Below are 13,762 nucleotides of genomic sequence, written 5' to 3' on the forward strand. Positions count from 1 at the left end.
TAGGCGTATGGATATTATCCTATCACTGACAGCATTGTACTTCAGGACAGATCTTGAAACATCCTTTGTGATGATGAATGCCACACCATTCCTCTTCAAACTGTCATTCCTGGCATAGTAGATCACATGGTTATCTGATTCGAAATGGGCAAAACCAGTCCATGTCAGCTCACTAATGCCAAGGATATCAATCTTTATGTGTTCCATTTATGGAACTGCCTCACAGGATTTCCAAAGCTGTCAATCTTTATGGAAGCAAAGCCCAAACCCAACCCACTGCCGTCCAGTCAATTCCAAGTGACAGCACCCCTAGAGGACACAATAGAACTGCACCATAGGGTTTCCAAGGCTGTCAGTCTTTACAGAAGCAAAGCCCAAACCCAACCCACTGCCATCAAGTCAATTCCAACTCACAGAGCCCCTAGAGGACAGAGTAGAACTGCCCCATAGGGTTTCCAAGGCTGTTTTCTTTATGGAAGAGCAGATGGTCACATCTTTCTCCCATGGAGAGAAACCACTGACCTTTCAGTTAGCAGCTGAGCACTTAACCACTGTGCCACCAGGGCTCCTCAGCAGAACGATTGTGTGCATGTCGAGGGGGAAAGTGATCATGGAGAAGGAAAACACGTGCAAAGGCCCTGAGGCTGGACTGTGCCTGGTGGATTCTCAGAGCAGCAAGGATGCTAGTGTGGCTCGAGCAGAAGGAGTGAGGGGAGACAGGCTGAGACCCTGCCCTCGCCCAAACGCCAGCCTGCTGTGCCCGCCCTCCCACCTCCCATCTTTCCTAAAATAGTCTTTGGTGAGGTAACAGACACTGTACTGAGCAGAATTGAAACAACACAATGGCACTCTGAGGAAGATCCTTTGTTATCCATTTCACAGGTGAGGAAACTGAAGATCAGAGAAGTGAAGCTAGGAAGCTGGGTTCAGGATTTGAAGCCAGGTCTGACTCCTTCAGGTCCCTGCGTGGCCCAAAGGGTTAGCTCTTGTCTACTGACCCGAAGGTTGGTGGTTTGAACCCACCCAGCAGCGTCATAGAAGAGAGCCCTGGCTATTTGCTTCTGTAAAGCTTGAAAAAGTAAACCCACTGCCAAGTCAATTCTGATTCATAGCAACCCTATAGGACAGAGTAGACCTGCCCCACTGGGTTTCCAATGTTGTTATCTTTATGGAAGCAGACTACCAAACCTTTTTCCCACAGAGCTGCTGGTGGGTTCAAACTGCTGACCTTTCAGTTAGCAGGCAGCACTTGACCACTGGGCCACCACGGCTCCTTCTGTAAAGATTACAGCCAAGACATTTGATAAAATCCAATACCTATTCCTGATTTATATATATATATATATATATATTTTTTTTTTTTTTCAGAAAAATAGGAATAGAAAGGATATTCCTTAACATAATACAGGGCATCTATGCAAAACCAACAGCCAACATTATTCTCAATGGAGAGACTGAAACCATTTCCCTTGTGAACAGGAACCAGACAAGGATGCCCTCTATCACCACTTCTATTCAACATTGTATTGGAAGTCCTAGCCAGGGCAATAAGGCAAGAAAGGGAAATCAAAGGCATCCAAATTGGTAAGGAAGAAGTCAAACTATCCCTATTTGCTGAGGATATGATCCTATACCTAAAAAACCCAAGAGACTCAGCGAAAAAACTACTGGAACTAATTGAAAGATTGAGTTTTTTGTTTTTTGGGTTTTTTTGGGGGGGGTTGGTTAGCACAGTGGCAAGATACAAAATCAACATACAAAAATCAGTTGGATTCCTCTACACCAGCAAAGAGGTCTCTGAAGAGGAAATAAGGAAATCAATACCATTTACAATAGCTACCAAAAAGATACTTGGAGGTAAATCTTACCAGAGACAAAAAAGACCTGTACAAAAAAAAAGTACAAAACACTACTTCAATAAACTACAAGAGATCTACATACATGGAAGAACTTACCATGCTCGTGCATAGGAAGATTGAACATTGTGAAAATGTCAATTCTACCCAAAGTAATCTATACATTCAATGCAATCCCAACACAGATTCCATCAACACTCTTCAAAGACATAGGAAAACCACTCACTAATTTTATATGGAAAGGAAACAGACGTCAGATAAGTCAGGCACTACTGAAGAAGAACAAAGTAGGAGGTCTCACACTCCCAGATCTCAAAACCTGCTATACAGCCGCAGTGATCAAAACAGCCTGGTATTGGTACAATGACAGACACATAGACCAGTGGATCAGAATTGAGAACCCAGAAATAGACCCATCGACCTATGGTCAGCTGATCTTTGACAAAGAGTCTAAATCCATTAAATGGGCAAGAGATTATCTTTTTAATAAAAGGTGCTGGCAAAACTGGAGATCCATTTGCAGAAAAATGAAACAAGAGCCGTACCTCACACCATACACAAAAACTAACTCCAGATGGATCAAAGACTTAAATGTGAAACTTAAATCTATAAAGTTCATCAAAGGAAAAATATGAGCAAACTTAGGAGTCCTAATTCTTGGCATGAATAGACTACCAGACACAACCCAAAATGCACAAACAGCAAAGATAAACTAGATGATTGGGACCTTCTAAGAATTAAATTCTTAATGTGCATCAAAAGACTTCTCCAAAAGAGTAAAAAGAGAACCTACAGATTGGGGAAAAAAAATATATTCAGCAATGACATATCTAACAAAGGACTTCTCTCTAAAATTTATAGAGAACTCCAACACCTCAGCATCAAAAAAGACAAACAATACAATTTAAAAATGGGCAGAAGACATGAACAGACACTTCACCAAAAAAAGATATTCAGGCAGCCAACAAACACATGAAGAATTTTCACAACCATTAGCCATTAGTGAGATGCAAATCAAAACAACCATGAGATACCATCTTACCCCAGCATTAATAGCAAGGTTCAGCAAGACAGAAAATAACAAATGCTGGTGAGGATGTGGAGAGACTCAGACTATCATACACTGCTGGTGGGACTGTAAAATGATACAACCACTGTGGAAAGCAGTATGACAATTCCTTAAAAAGTTGGAATTAGAAATACCATTTGACCCAGCAATCCCATCGTTAGGTATATATCCTAAAGAAGTGAGAGCCAGGACAAGAACACATATATGCACATCCATGTTCATCACGGCACTGTTCCCAATAGCAAAGAGATGAAAACAACCTAGGTACCCATCAACAGAAGAATGGATAACCAAACTGTGCTGTATACACACAGTGGAATACTATGCAACACTAAAGAATAATGTAGAATCTGCAAAACACCACATAACATGGATGAACTTGGAGGACATTATGCTGAGTGAAATAAGTCAATCACAGAAGGACAAATATTGTATTAGTCCATTATTGTAAAAAGTTAAGGAAAGGCTCATACATGGAATACTATGCAACACTAAAGAATAATGTAGAATCTGCAAAACACCACATAACATGGATGAACTTGGAGGACATTATGCTGAGTGAAATAAGTCAATCACAAAAGGACACTAATGTAAAAGTCAAGGAAAGGCTCATACATGGAAGGGAACTTTCTTTATTGATTACCAGGGATGGGTGGGGTGGGGATATCCTAGATCAATTGAAATACACACACACACACACACACACCAAAGATTATTGGTGGTTACCAGGGGTAGGAGGGAGGGGAAAAAGGGAAGGTTTTGTTTGCGGTGCATTGAGTCTATGCTAATGGTGGTGGAATATTTTGGAAAAGGATTGCAATAATGATGGCACAACATGAAAAATGTCATCAATGTCCCTGAGCTGTGAATGGGGAAGTTGTTATGTTGGCGAATTTTATTTTTTATTGTGTATGTTTTCACCACAATAAAAGCAGAAACACATAAAAATAAAAACACAGCCATGAAAGCCCCAGGGAGAAGTTCTACTCTGTAACATACAGGAGGCGCCATGAGACAGGCCACTGCTCCACCCCACCATCCACTGTCCTGCCCTCACCCTTCCCTGAGTCTGCCAGCTGGGAGCCAGCTGAGTGTCTTGACCTGGGCATCTGCCCCACCCCTCCTGTAATCAGCCAGCAGGTCCTGGGGGTTCTTTCCACAACAGCTCTCCCATTCATTCCTTCCTCTCTGTTCTGCGGCCCTAGGTCCCAGCTCCTGCACAGCCCCGAGTTTGGACTCCTAGAAGAGCGGTGGAGCATGTAGGCATTTGCTGTGGATGCCAGTGGCTGTGCCATCCTCTCTCTGGGCCTCAGAGCTCAGAGGGTCTGTCCATCTTGGAGACTGACTCCAGCCTGACTCCCCAATGAATCCTTCCCACCAGTCAGGCCAGGCACTGCCCTACAGCCACCACAGGTGACAGCATGCAGGTACCTCCCTCAGGGCCTCTGCACTGGCAGTCCCCTTTGCCCAGATCCACACAGCTCATCCCTTCACTTTTCCTTATCAGCGAAGCTCCCTAATCCCCTATTTAAAAGTGCAGGCCTGTGGTGGTTATGCTTTTGTGTCAACTTGGCTGGGCCTGGTTCAGTGGCTGGGCAGCTGGTGTAGTTATTCCCCATGATGAGACTGGCAATCAACTCCATGGTGGGATCTACCACAAGCAGTTGAGTAGCTGCCTTTGGGATGTGGTCTGCTTCCTGTATATAAGGAGAAGCCTTGGAATGGTCTCTAGCCTATGGCACACTTGGACCCTGCATGTAGCCATGTCATTGCTCAGCAACCTGCCATGCTCTGCCGACCTTGGGACTTACAGTGGACTTAAGTTAATGGCCTGCCATCTGGTTTGGTAACATCGGGACTGTGCCTTTTTACTTGTCAACCTTGGGTTTGTCAGCCTCAGCAGCCAGCAGCTGTCTGAGTGAAGAAACGCCTCTAGCTCCAGTGGGCCGGGAGCAGGAGGCAGAGCTGGACCCCAAGGTTGAGGGGCTTTCACCCAGCCCCTAGAGCCTAGCACTTTGAACTTGGACTTAAAGCCTCCAAATTGTAAGAATAAACTCCTGTTTGTTAAGGCCATCCCATTTGTTGTATATTCCTGTCAGAGTGGCACTAGGGAACCAGAACAAGCCCCTATGTCCCCAACTCCCCTTTCCTGGTGTTTTCTCCAGAGGACAAACCATCGCCTGACATTTTAGGCATTTCATCATTTGCTCACCGTCAGTCTCTTTCACTAGAATGTAAGCACCTCAACAACAGGGATTTGTGTGTGTCTTGTTCCCACTGCCCCCAGCACCAAGAACAGGGCCTGACATGCATCACACTTGTTAAATGGATGGATGGATGGATGAGTGAATTATGAATGGATGGATGGAAGGACCAATGAATTATAGATGGATGGATGGATGCCGGATGGATGGATTATAGATGATGGATGGATGGATGGATGGATGGATGAATTCTGGATAGATGAATGGATGATGGATGGATTGATCAATGGATGGAAGGATGGATAGATGAATTATGGATGGATAGATGGAGGATGGATGGATGGATGGATGGATGGATAGATGGATGGATAGATATATGGCTGAATTATAGATGGGTGGGTGGATGGCTGGATGGATGATGGATGAGTGAATTATGGATGGATGGATGGAAGGATCAATGGCTGCATGGATGAATTATAGATGGATGGATGGATGACTGATGGATGGATGGATGGATGAATTCTGGATGGGTGAATGGATGATGGATGGATTGATCAATGGATGTGGGTGGAAGGATGGATAGATGAATTATGGATGGATAGATGGATGATGGGTGGATGGATAGATGGCTGAATTATGGATCAGTGGGTCAATGGAGGGATGGATGATGGATGGATAGATGGATGAATTATGGGTGGATGAATGGATGATGGATGGGTTGATCAATGGATGGAAGGATGGATAGATGATTTATGGATGGATAGATGGATGATGGATGGATAGATGGATGGTGAATGGATGGATAGATGGATGGATGGATGGGTGGATGGATCATGGATGATGGATGAATGAATTAGGGATGGATGGGTTATGGATGGATGATAGATGGAGGGATTATGGGTTATGGATTGATGGATGGATGAAAATACTCTTCCTCCCCTTTTCCCTGGAAGCAGCTAAGCAGAAGGAAAGGGTGTATAAATGAATTATGGATGGATTATGAGAAACACTGGGAGGCATCCTAATCCATGACGTCATCTGTACTGTTCTCTCTGTTAGGAGCACACACACCTTCCCTATGACCCTCCAGACCACAGAGCCATTCAAGGCCCTTCGTAAATGATGGGGACACAGACACCCAGAGAGGTCATTCCCTTGGCCTTGATTAAGGCTGCCCTTGCCCTTTCTACACCCATCTCCACTGTGTCCAGGTCATAGGGCTGAGCTCTGAAGGAGACAGAATGGGCTGGGGCAGGAAGGCACAGAGCTCCCAGATGAAAGCCAGGCCGTGGGAAGCCACACTCAGCACCAACAGCCCCTCGTGCATCACGCCTGACTCCCTAACTCAGTGTCCTGCCCTCCAGCCCAGAGCTCCTTCCTGCTGCCCCACACCTGACCACACAGGCTGGGGGGTGTCTGGTTCCATCTACCCCAGCCTGAGGGCCACTGGAGCTGCCCAGCACAGGGAATCGGGACGTGTCTGTGGACGGCAGCTGTCTCCCTAGAAGTTAACTCCATATCCCTGTCCTCCCTCAGAGAAAGGGCTTTAGGCAAGACACACACAGGGGTGGAAGTTCACTCTTAAGTCTATCCAATTTTTTTTTTAATGGCTGCTGCTGAAACATCACAGGAGATCTAGGTGCCCAGTCTCGCAGCCATCTGCCAAGCCTGTGGCCTGGCAGGTCTGATGGCTACTTCCTCGTGCCTTGCAAGCCACAAGGAGGTCAAGCAAATGTAGGCAAATTTGGGATGGCACTGTGGTCAGCAGGCTGGTCGTGGGGGAGGAGGGCGGCTACTGTCTTCCTTTTGGGAATGTCTGCCTGGACTGGAGACAAGGTAAGCCCCTGGATGAAGGAAACAGAAGGAATAAAGGAAACCCCACCTTCCCCACAGAGAGTCTTACTCTCTGAGAAACCCCCTCAGGACCCCTTAGCAGGCCCCACTCCCAGGGCAGTGACTTCCCCTTCTCCCAGCACAGATGGCACCTTGCATTCGGGTGGGCAGGACGATGCCCCAGTCAGCTGTGCCCACTTCCCTGAAGAGACCCCCACACCGACTCTCAGCAAAGCCTTATTCCCAGAGAGAGAGCTGGGGACTAGATGCAGCAGCATTGCCATGTCTCCAGACCCCTGGAGCAAAGCCATGTCTTCTCAGACCCCAGGACAGAAGGGTGTCCCTTTCAGATCTACAGGACGGAGTTATGTCCTTTAAGACCCTCAGTGCAAGGTGGTGTTCCTCAGATCCCCAGGACAGAGCTTTACCTCCCCCAGACCTCCAGGACAGAATGTGTTCCCTCAGACCCAAGGCAAAACGTGTCCCCTCAGACCCCAGGACAGAATGTGTCCCCTCAGACCCCAGGACAGAACCGTGTCCCCTCAGATCCCAGGACAGAACCATAACACCTCAGACCCCAGGACAGAACTGTGTCCCCTCAGACCCCAGGACAGAACCACAGCACCTCAGACTCCAGGACAGAACCGTGTCCCCCTCAGACCCCAGGACAAAACCGTGTCCCCTCAGACCCCAGGACAGAACCATAGCACCTCGGACCCCAGGACAGAACCGTGTCCCCTCAGGCCCCAGGACAGAACATGTCCCCCCTCAGACCCCAGGACAGAACCGTGTCCCCCTCAGACCCCAGGACAGAACATGTCCCCTCAGACCCCAGAACAGAACTGTGTCCCCTCAGACCCCAGGACAGAATGTGTCCCCCTCAGAACCAAGGACGGAACGGTGTCCCCTCAGACCCCAGGACAGAATATGTCCCCTCAGACCCCAGGACAGAACCGTGTCCCCTCAGGCCCCAGGACAGAACCATAGCACCTCAGACCCCAGGACAGAACCGTGTCCCCTCAGGCCCCAGGACAGAACGTGTCCCCCTCAGACCCCAGGACAGAACATGTCCCCTCAGACCCCAGAACAGAACTGTGTCCCCTCAGACCCCAGCACAGAACCATGTCCCCTCAGACCTCAGGACAGAACCGTGTCCCCTCAGACCCCAGGACAGAACCATAGCACCTCAGAACCCTGGACAGAATCGTGTCCCCTCAGACTCCATGACAGAACATGTCCCCTCAGACCCCAAGAGAGAACTGTGTCCCCTCAGACACCAGGACAGAACTGTGTCCCCACAGACACCAGGACAGAACTGTGTCCCCTGAGACCCCAGGACAGAACACGTCCCCTCAGACCCCAGGAAAGAACGTGTCCCCTCAGACCCCAGGACAGAACCATGTCCCCCTCAGACCACAGGAAAGAACCATAGCACCTCAGACCCCAGGACAGAACCGTATCTCCCTCGGACCCCAGGACAGAACCATAGCACCTCAGACCCCAGGACGGACAGAACCATGCCCCCCTCAGACCCCAGGACAAAACCGTGTCCCCTCAGACCCCAGGACAGAACCGTGTCCCCCTCAGACCCCAGGACAAAACCATGTCCCCTCAGATCCCAGGACAGAATGTGTCCCCTCAGACCCTAGGACAGAATCGTGTCCCCCTCAGACCCCAGGACAGAACTGTGTCCCCTCAGACCCTAGGACAAAACGTGTCCCCTCAGATGCCAGGACAGAACCATAGCACCTCAGACCCCAGGACGGACAGAACCATGCCCCCCTCAGACCCCAGGACAAAACTGTGTCCCCTCAGACCCCAGGACAGAACCGTGTCCCCTCAGACACCAGGACAGAACCGTGTCCCCCTCAGACCCCAGGACAAAACCATGTCCCCTCAGATCCCAGGACAGAATGTGTGCCCTCAGACCCCAGGACAGAATGTGTCCCCTCAGACCCTAGGACAAAACGTGTCCCCTCAGACGCCAGGACAGAACCATAGCACGTCAGGACCATGTCCCCCTCAGACTCCAGGACAGAACATGTCCCCTCAGACCCCAGGACAGAACTGTGTCCCCTCAGACCCCAGGAGAGAACATGTCCCCTTGTACTCCAGGACAGAATATGTCCCCTCAGGCTCCCACACAGAGCTGTGTCCCCTTGGGCCCCAGGACAGAACGTGTCCCCTCGGACTCCAGGACAGACGTGTCCCCTCAGACCCCAGGACAGAACATGTCCCCTCACACCTTAGGACACAACTTTGTCCTTCTCAGGACAGAACATGTCCCTTTAGAGCCCACATCTGGAGCTGGCACCACCGGCCCAGCCCCGTCCTCTGGTCCCACCAGCACCCCCACCGTGTCACCAAGCACCCAGGTGGCCCTCCTGATGGGCACCCAGAGAAGCAGCAGTGAGAAGAGCAGTCTGCCACCTCCCCCGCCCAACCGCATTCAAATAGGGATTTGAATATGTTTCCTGAGCTGGGGGCGGCCACGGTCAACTCCACCACCCCAGGACCCAGGCCCCTGCAGAAATGCTGGTAAAGAAGGAGAATTCCTCCACCCCAGAACCCCAGCACCCACTGCCTGGCCAGGCCCAGCCCTGCCTGAGTGTGCAGCCTGGGGACATGGAGACGGGAAGCCCAGGGCCCGGGGCTGCAGCCCCACCAGCCAAGCTGCCCCCCGCCCGGCAGGAAGCCAAGGGGAAGGAAGATGTGAAGGGAAGGAAGGGGCCCAGGGCCCTGGGAGGAGATGCAAGTGGGGGAAGAAGTCGGTGGAGGCCCCTCCCCCAGAGCTGAAATCTGGGGTCTGAGGAGGCCAACAGCTCAGCCCCCTGTGGGCCACCTAGAGAGTCCCTAGGTGCCCCCCAGGGCCTCAGAAGGCCCCTTGTGGGGGCCTGAACCCCCTGGGAGTCAGCCCAAGGCTTGGGAGAGTTAACCCCTGCTTGGCAGTTCTAAGCCTCTTGGTTGTCTTCCTTGAGTCAACTTCAACTCATGGAGACCGGTGTGCAGAGTAAGACGGCTCCACAGGGTATTCAAGGCTGTGTTTTGGAAGCACAGCACCAGGCCTGTCTTCCATGGTGCCTCTGGGTGGGTTTGAACCATCAACTTCTGGGCCAGTAGTGAAGCGCTTAGCTTAACCGTTTGTGACACCCAGGGCCTATTGCTCTGAGCAAGGCCTGTTACCTCCGAGGGGGCCAGCCCCAATCTCTGAGAGGTGCCCCATCCGGTTGGGAGCACACCCCTCGACTTGGCTGCGTTAACCCCTTGGGTGCCAGCCCAGAGTGTCCCTCACCCATCCCCCACCCCACCCCGCCTTGCACGCCAACCAGCAGCTGCGGGCTCACCTGGGACATCTGGGGACGCAGGTTGACCTCGCGCAGGTTGATGGCGTGGGGCATCAAGTTGTTGAGCAGCTGGCAAAGCAGGACCCCATCCCGGAGGGCCTGGGCCAGCTCACATACCTGGGCCCCTTCCCAGGTCACGCGGTGGCTAGGCGGCAGCACCCGGCACTGGATCAGCCAGTGGCCACACTGGCGCCACAGCTCCATGGTGGCTGAAGGCCTGCACACCCTCGCGGCCTCCGCCACCCGCCCGCCCGCCCGCCCCGGGGAGCAGACAGTGAGTCCTACCACTTCCTCTTCTCTGCCTGTAACTAACTGCCGTGGAGGAGGGGGTGGAGGAGGAGGAGCGTGGGGTGAGGGAGCACCTAGGGCCCAGCCTGGCCCCACCCTTATACATGGGGTCCTTCCCCACCAGGTCAACACAGGTCTGGGTGCTCAGGGAGCCGGGGGAAGCAGGGTGAGGACACACTGAGGCCTCTGGGCCCCTTTGTGTCCAGCCCACTGGTCAAATGAGCAGTGCCATTTTGATACACACCCAGAATCTACCCGCTTCTCATCCCCTCTGCTGCCTCCACCATGGTCCAGCCCCATCACCACAGGGGCAATCGCCTTGACCTTGGGCCCCAGCTCCCGCCCTCACCCCCAACAGCCTGTCCTCCCAACAGTGTTCAGAGGGAGCCTGTGAACACTAGAGCTAGGGCGCGTCTCTCTTCTGCCAACAACCCTCCATGGTTCCCACCTCTCTCCAGGCAAAAGCCCTAGTCCTCCCCTCGACCCACAAGGCCCTGCCTTCCCCTTTCCTCTCTCTCCCTCCCTCTGCTCCATCTCGCAGGCTGTGTGGCCTCTGCGTTGGGCCACCTCATGGCTAGTTCCCTCAACTCCTGTAGGTCTTTGCCCAAATGTCACCTTCTCATGAGATCGTTCCAAACAGTGCCTCCAACTTCAAATCACAGCCCTTTTTCCTACTTCATCACACCCTATCCCACCTCCCTGTGTAAAGGCCTGGTCACCATCTTACACACCTGACATGTTATTATGCTTATTTTTGATTGTCCCTTTCTCACACCAGAACATCCACGACAGCAGGAATGTGTATCTCTTCTGTTCACTGTAGGTCCCTAGGTGGCGCCAATAGTTTGCACTCAATTACTATTTTTTTTTCTCCCAAATAACGTGCACACTGTAGTTCTTTGCCAACCACACAACTCCCCTGCACGTTATTTTCATATGCATGCTATGCCAATGTTTTTACACATTGCTGACTTCAACTGACAGTAAGAAGACAGAACCAAAGTAGGAAATAAGCAGACCTAACATAACGCCGACAACATCAACTCGAATGCACCTGACAACAACAACATAACCTCATGGTTTCACTTAAGACAATCGCTTGAGGTTTTTACATTCAACCTTTGAGCTAATGTGCTATAATGATCACCTTAAATTAATAGAAACAAATGCACAGGTTTGCTTGTTTATTTTCGAGTTACTGGGGGCCTTCCAAACTCGATCCATGACATCTGGAATATGGCTTATGCTTTAATTATACAATTATGATCAAAAGCAACATTTTTGGACTATTTTTATACACATAAGCAGGAGATTGAAGAAAAAGAACAGAAGGCGATTATTTACCTGTCATCTGGGAGGACAGGTGAATGAGGCTGAAATTCACTTCTGGAAATGTCACCAGACTGCATGGTATATGCTTGGGGCTGCAACGCCAGAACTGTTTTAGTTAATTTCATCATTTCCTTACATTGCATGTGTAGGCACATTATTTGGAAAACAACACAGTACTAGCCCAAATGTTGATGATTTGAACCTAGCCAGTGGCACGGTGGGAGGCCTGGTGACCTGCTTCTGTAAAGATCACACCCAAGAAAATCCTATGGACCGTGAGACCAGAAGAACTAGATGGTGCCCGGCTACCACAGTCAACCACTCAGAGGGGGATCTGTGTAGGAGATCCTGGATAGAGAGGGAGAACAACGTGGAACAAAACTCAAAATCATTAAAAAAGGGACCAGGTTTGCTGGTCTGATAGAGCCTGGTGAGACCCCTGAGACTGTGGCCCCAGCTGCCCTTCAGGTCTGGAAGTGAACTCACTCCTGTGGCTGCCAGCCAAACAACAGACAGGCATATGGGGTGAGCATTTACATCAGGTAGGTCCACTCCTTGGAGAGATCAATCGTGGCAAAACAGAAAGGCAGTGTTTGCACAGGGAGACAGCTCAGAGGGGGGGCCAGGAGTGCATGGGAGGGAAGGACAGAGGGAAGAGGTAACTATGGGGAGGCAGTGGGGAGAGAGCTGTTACATTGTGGGGAATGGCAGTCAATGTCATGAAACAGAATGTGTATGAAGCGCTGCACAGAAAATGAATTTGCTCTGTAAACTTTCACCCAAATCATAATTAAAATTAAAAAAGAAAAAACGCTAAGGAGTGGTCCTGCTCTGTCACATGGTGTCTCCGTGAGCAAAAATTGACTTGATGGCAAAGGGTTTGAGTGGGTTTGTGGGTTTTTTTTAACTGTTGTGCCCTCAGTGTTGGCCCATATCTGTGCTTCATAAATATATGATTATGAATGGATGAATGAAAGCTCTATTGCCTGTTCATCTGACATTCATGCCAGGTCTGTCCATATACCACCATCACCACGCCCATCACCCACATCAGAGCCACCATCACCTCTCTCCTTATACACTGCAGAAGCATCATTCTTTAACTCATTCCTTCAGCTAGCTCTGACTGTCTTCGTAGCCTTCATCAGTAGCCAAAATCCTCGTTTGTCCATGAGGTCTCTCCTCCAAGCCCCACTAGGCTCCACCTCCTACAGCTCCCTTTGGACTTTTTAACTTCTGTAACCACTAGGGGGCGCCAGACCCTTGCACTGGACTTATCCCTGCCCTCTGCTGGTTCCGAAAACCACGTGCGTGGGAGTCAAGATAGCCTTCCGTGTCCCTCCTGATCTTAGAGACCCTTCCCACATTATCTGGGGAAAGCCCAGCCTGGAAGTCCCCGGCCTCACCTTTTAAAAAACAAAAAGCAAACCCGTTGCCTTGAAATCAGTTCTGACTCATGGACATCTCATGTCACCTCCGCCATAGGGTTTTCTTGACTGCAATCTCTTATGGAAGCAGATCGCCAGCCTTTCTTCCGCTGCACCACTGAGTAGGTCTGCACCCCAAGTTTCAGGTCCCTGGGTAGTGTAAATGGTTTGCTCTTGGCTAAAACCATGTGCACTACCCAGGGCCTGAAATCCATACAAACCCCTCCTTTCTACTCATAGCTGTTCCCACAGAAGGATTCTGGAAAGATGATGGTGTGAGCAATTCACATGAATACCTTCGGTAGCGTAGTGCCTAAGGCACCTGACTGCTAACCAGAAGGCTGGCGGTTCAAACCCACCAGCCACTCCTCGGAAGGAAGATGGGGCAATCTACTTCGGTAGTGATACT

General features: G+C 50.3%; 1 protein-coding gene across 1 annotated transcript in view; it reads right to left on the reverse strand.

The window, feature by feature from the left end:
• VAV1 (vav guanine nucleotide exchange factor 1) overlaps positions 1 to 10,510 on the reverse strand; it is a 110,857-nt gene extending 100,347 nt beyond the window's left edge. The window contains exon 1 of the mRNA XM_007954437.2: positions 10,307 to 10,510. Coding sequence (XP_007952628.1) covers positions 10,307 to 10,510 — 204 coding nt within the window. The remainder of the gene's footprint in view (positions 1 to 10,306) is intronic.
• Between the last annotated feature and the right edge of the window lie 3,252 nt (positions 10,511 to 13,762).

The sequence above is a fragment of the Orycteropus afer genome, unplaced genomic scaffold, assembly GCF_000298275.1.
Source record: "Orycteropus afer afer isolate SDZICR_OR568_19922 unplaced genomic scaffold, OryAfe1.0 scaffold00461, whole genome shotgun sequence".
Classification (NCBI taxonomy): Eukaryota; Metazoa; Chordata; class Mammalia; order Tubulidentata; family Orycteropodidae; genus Orycteropus; species Orycteropus afer.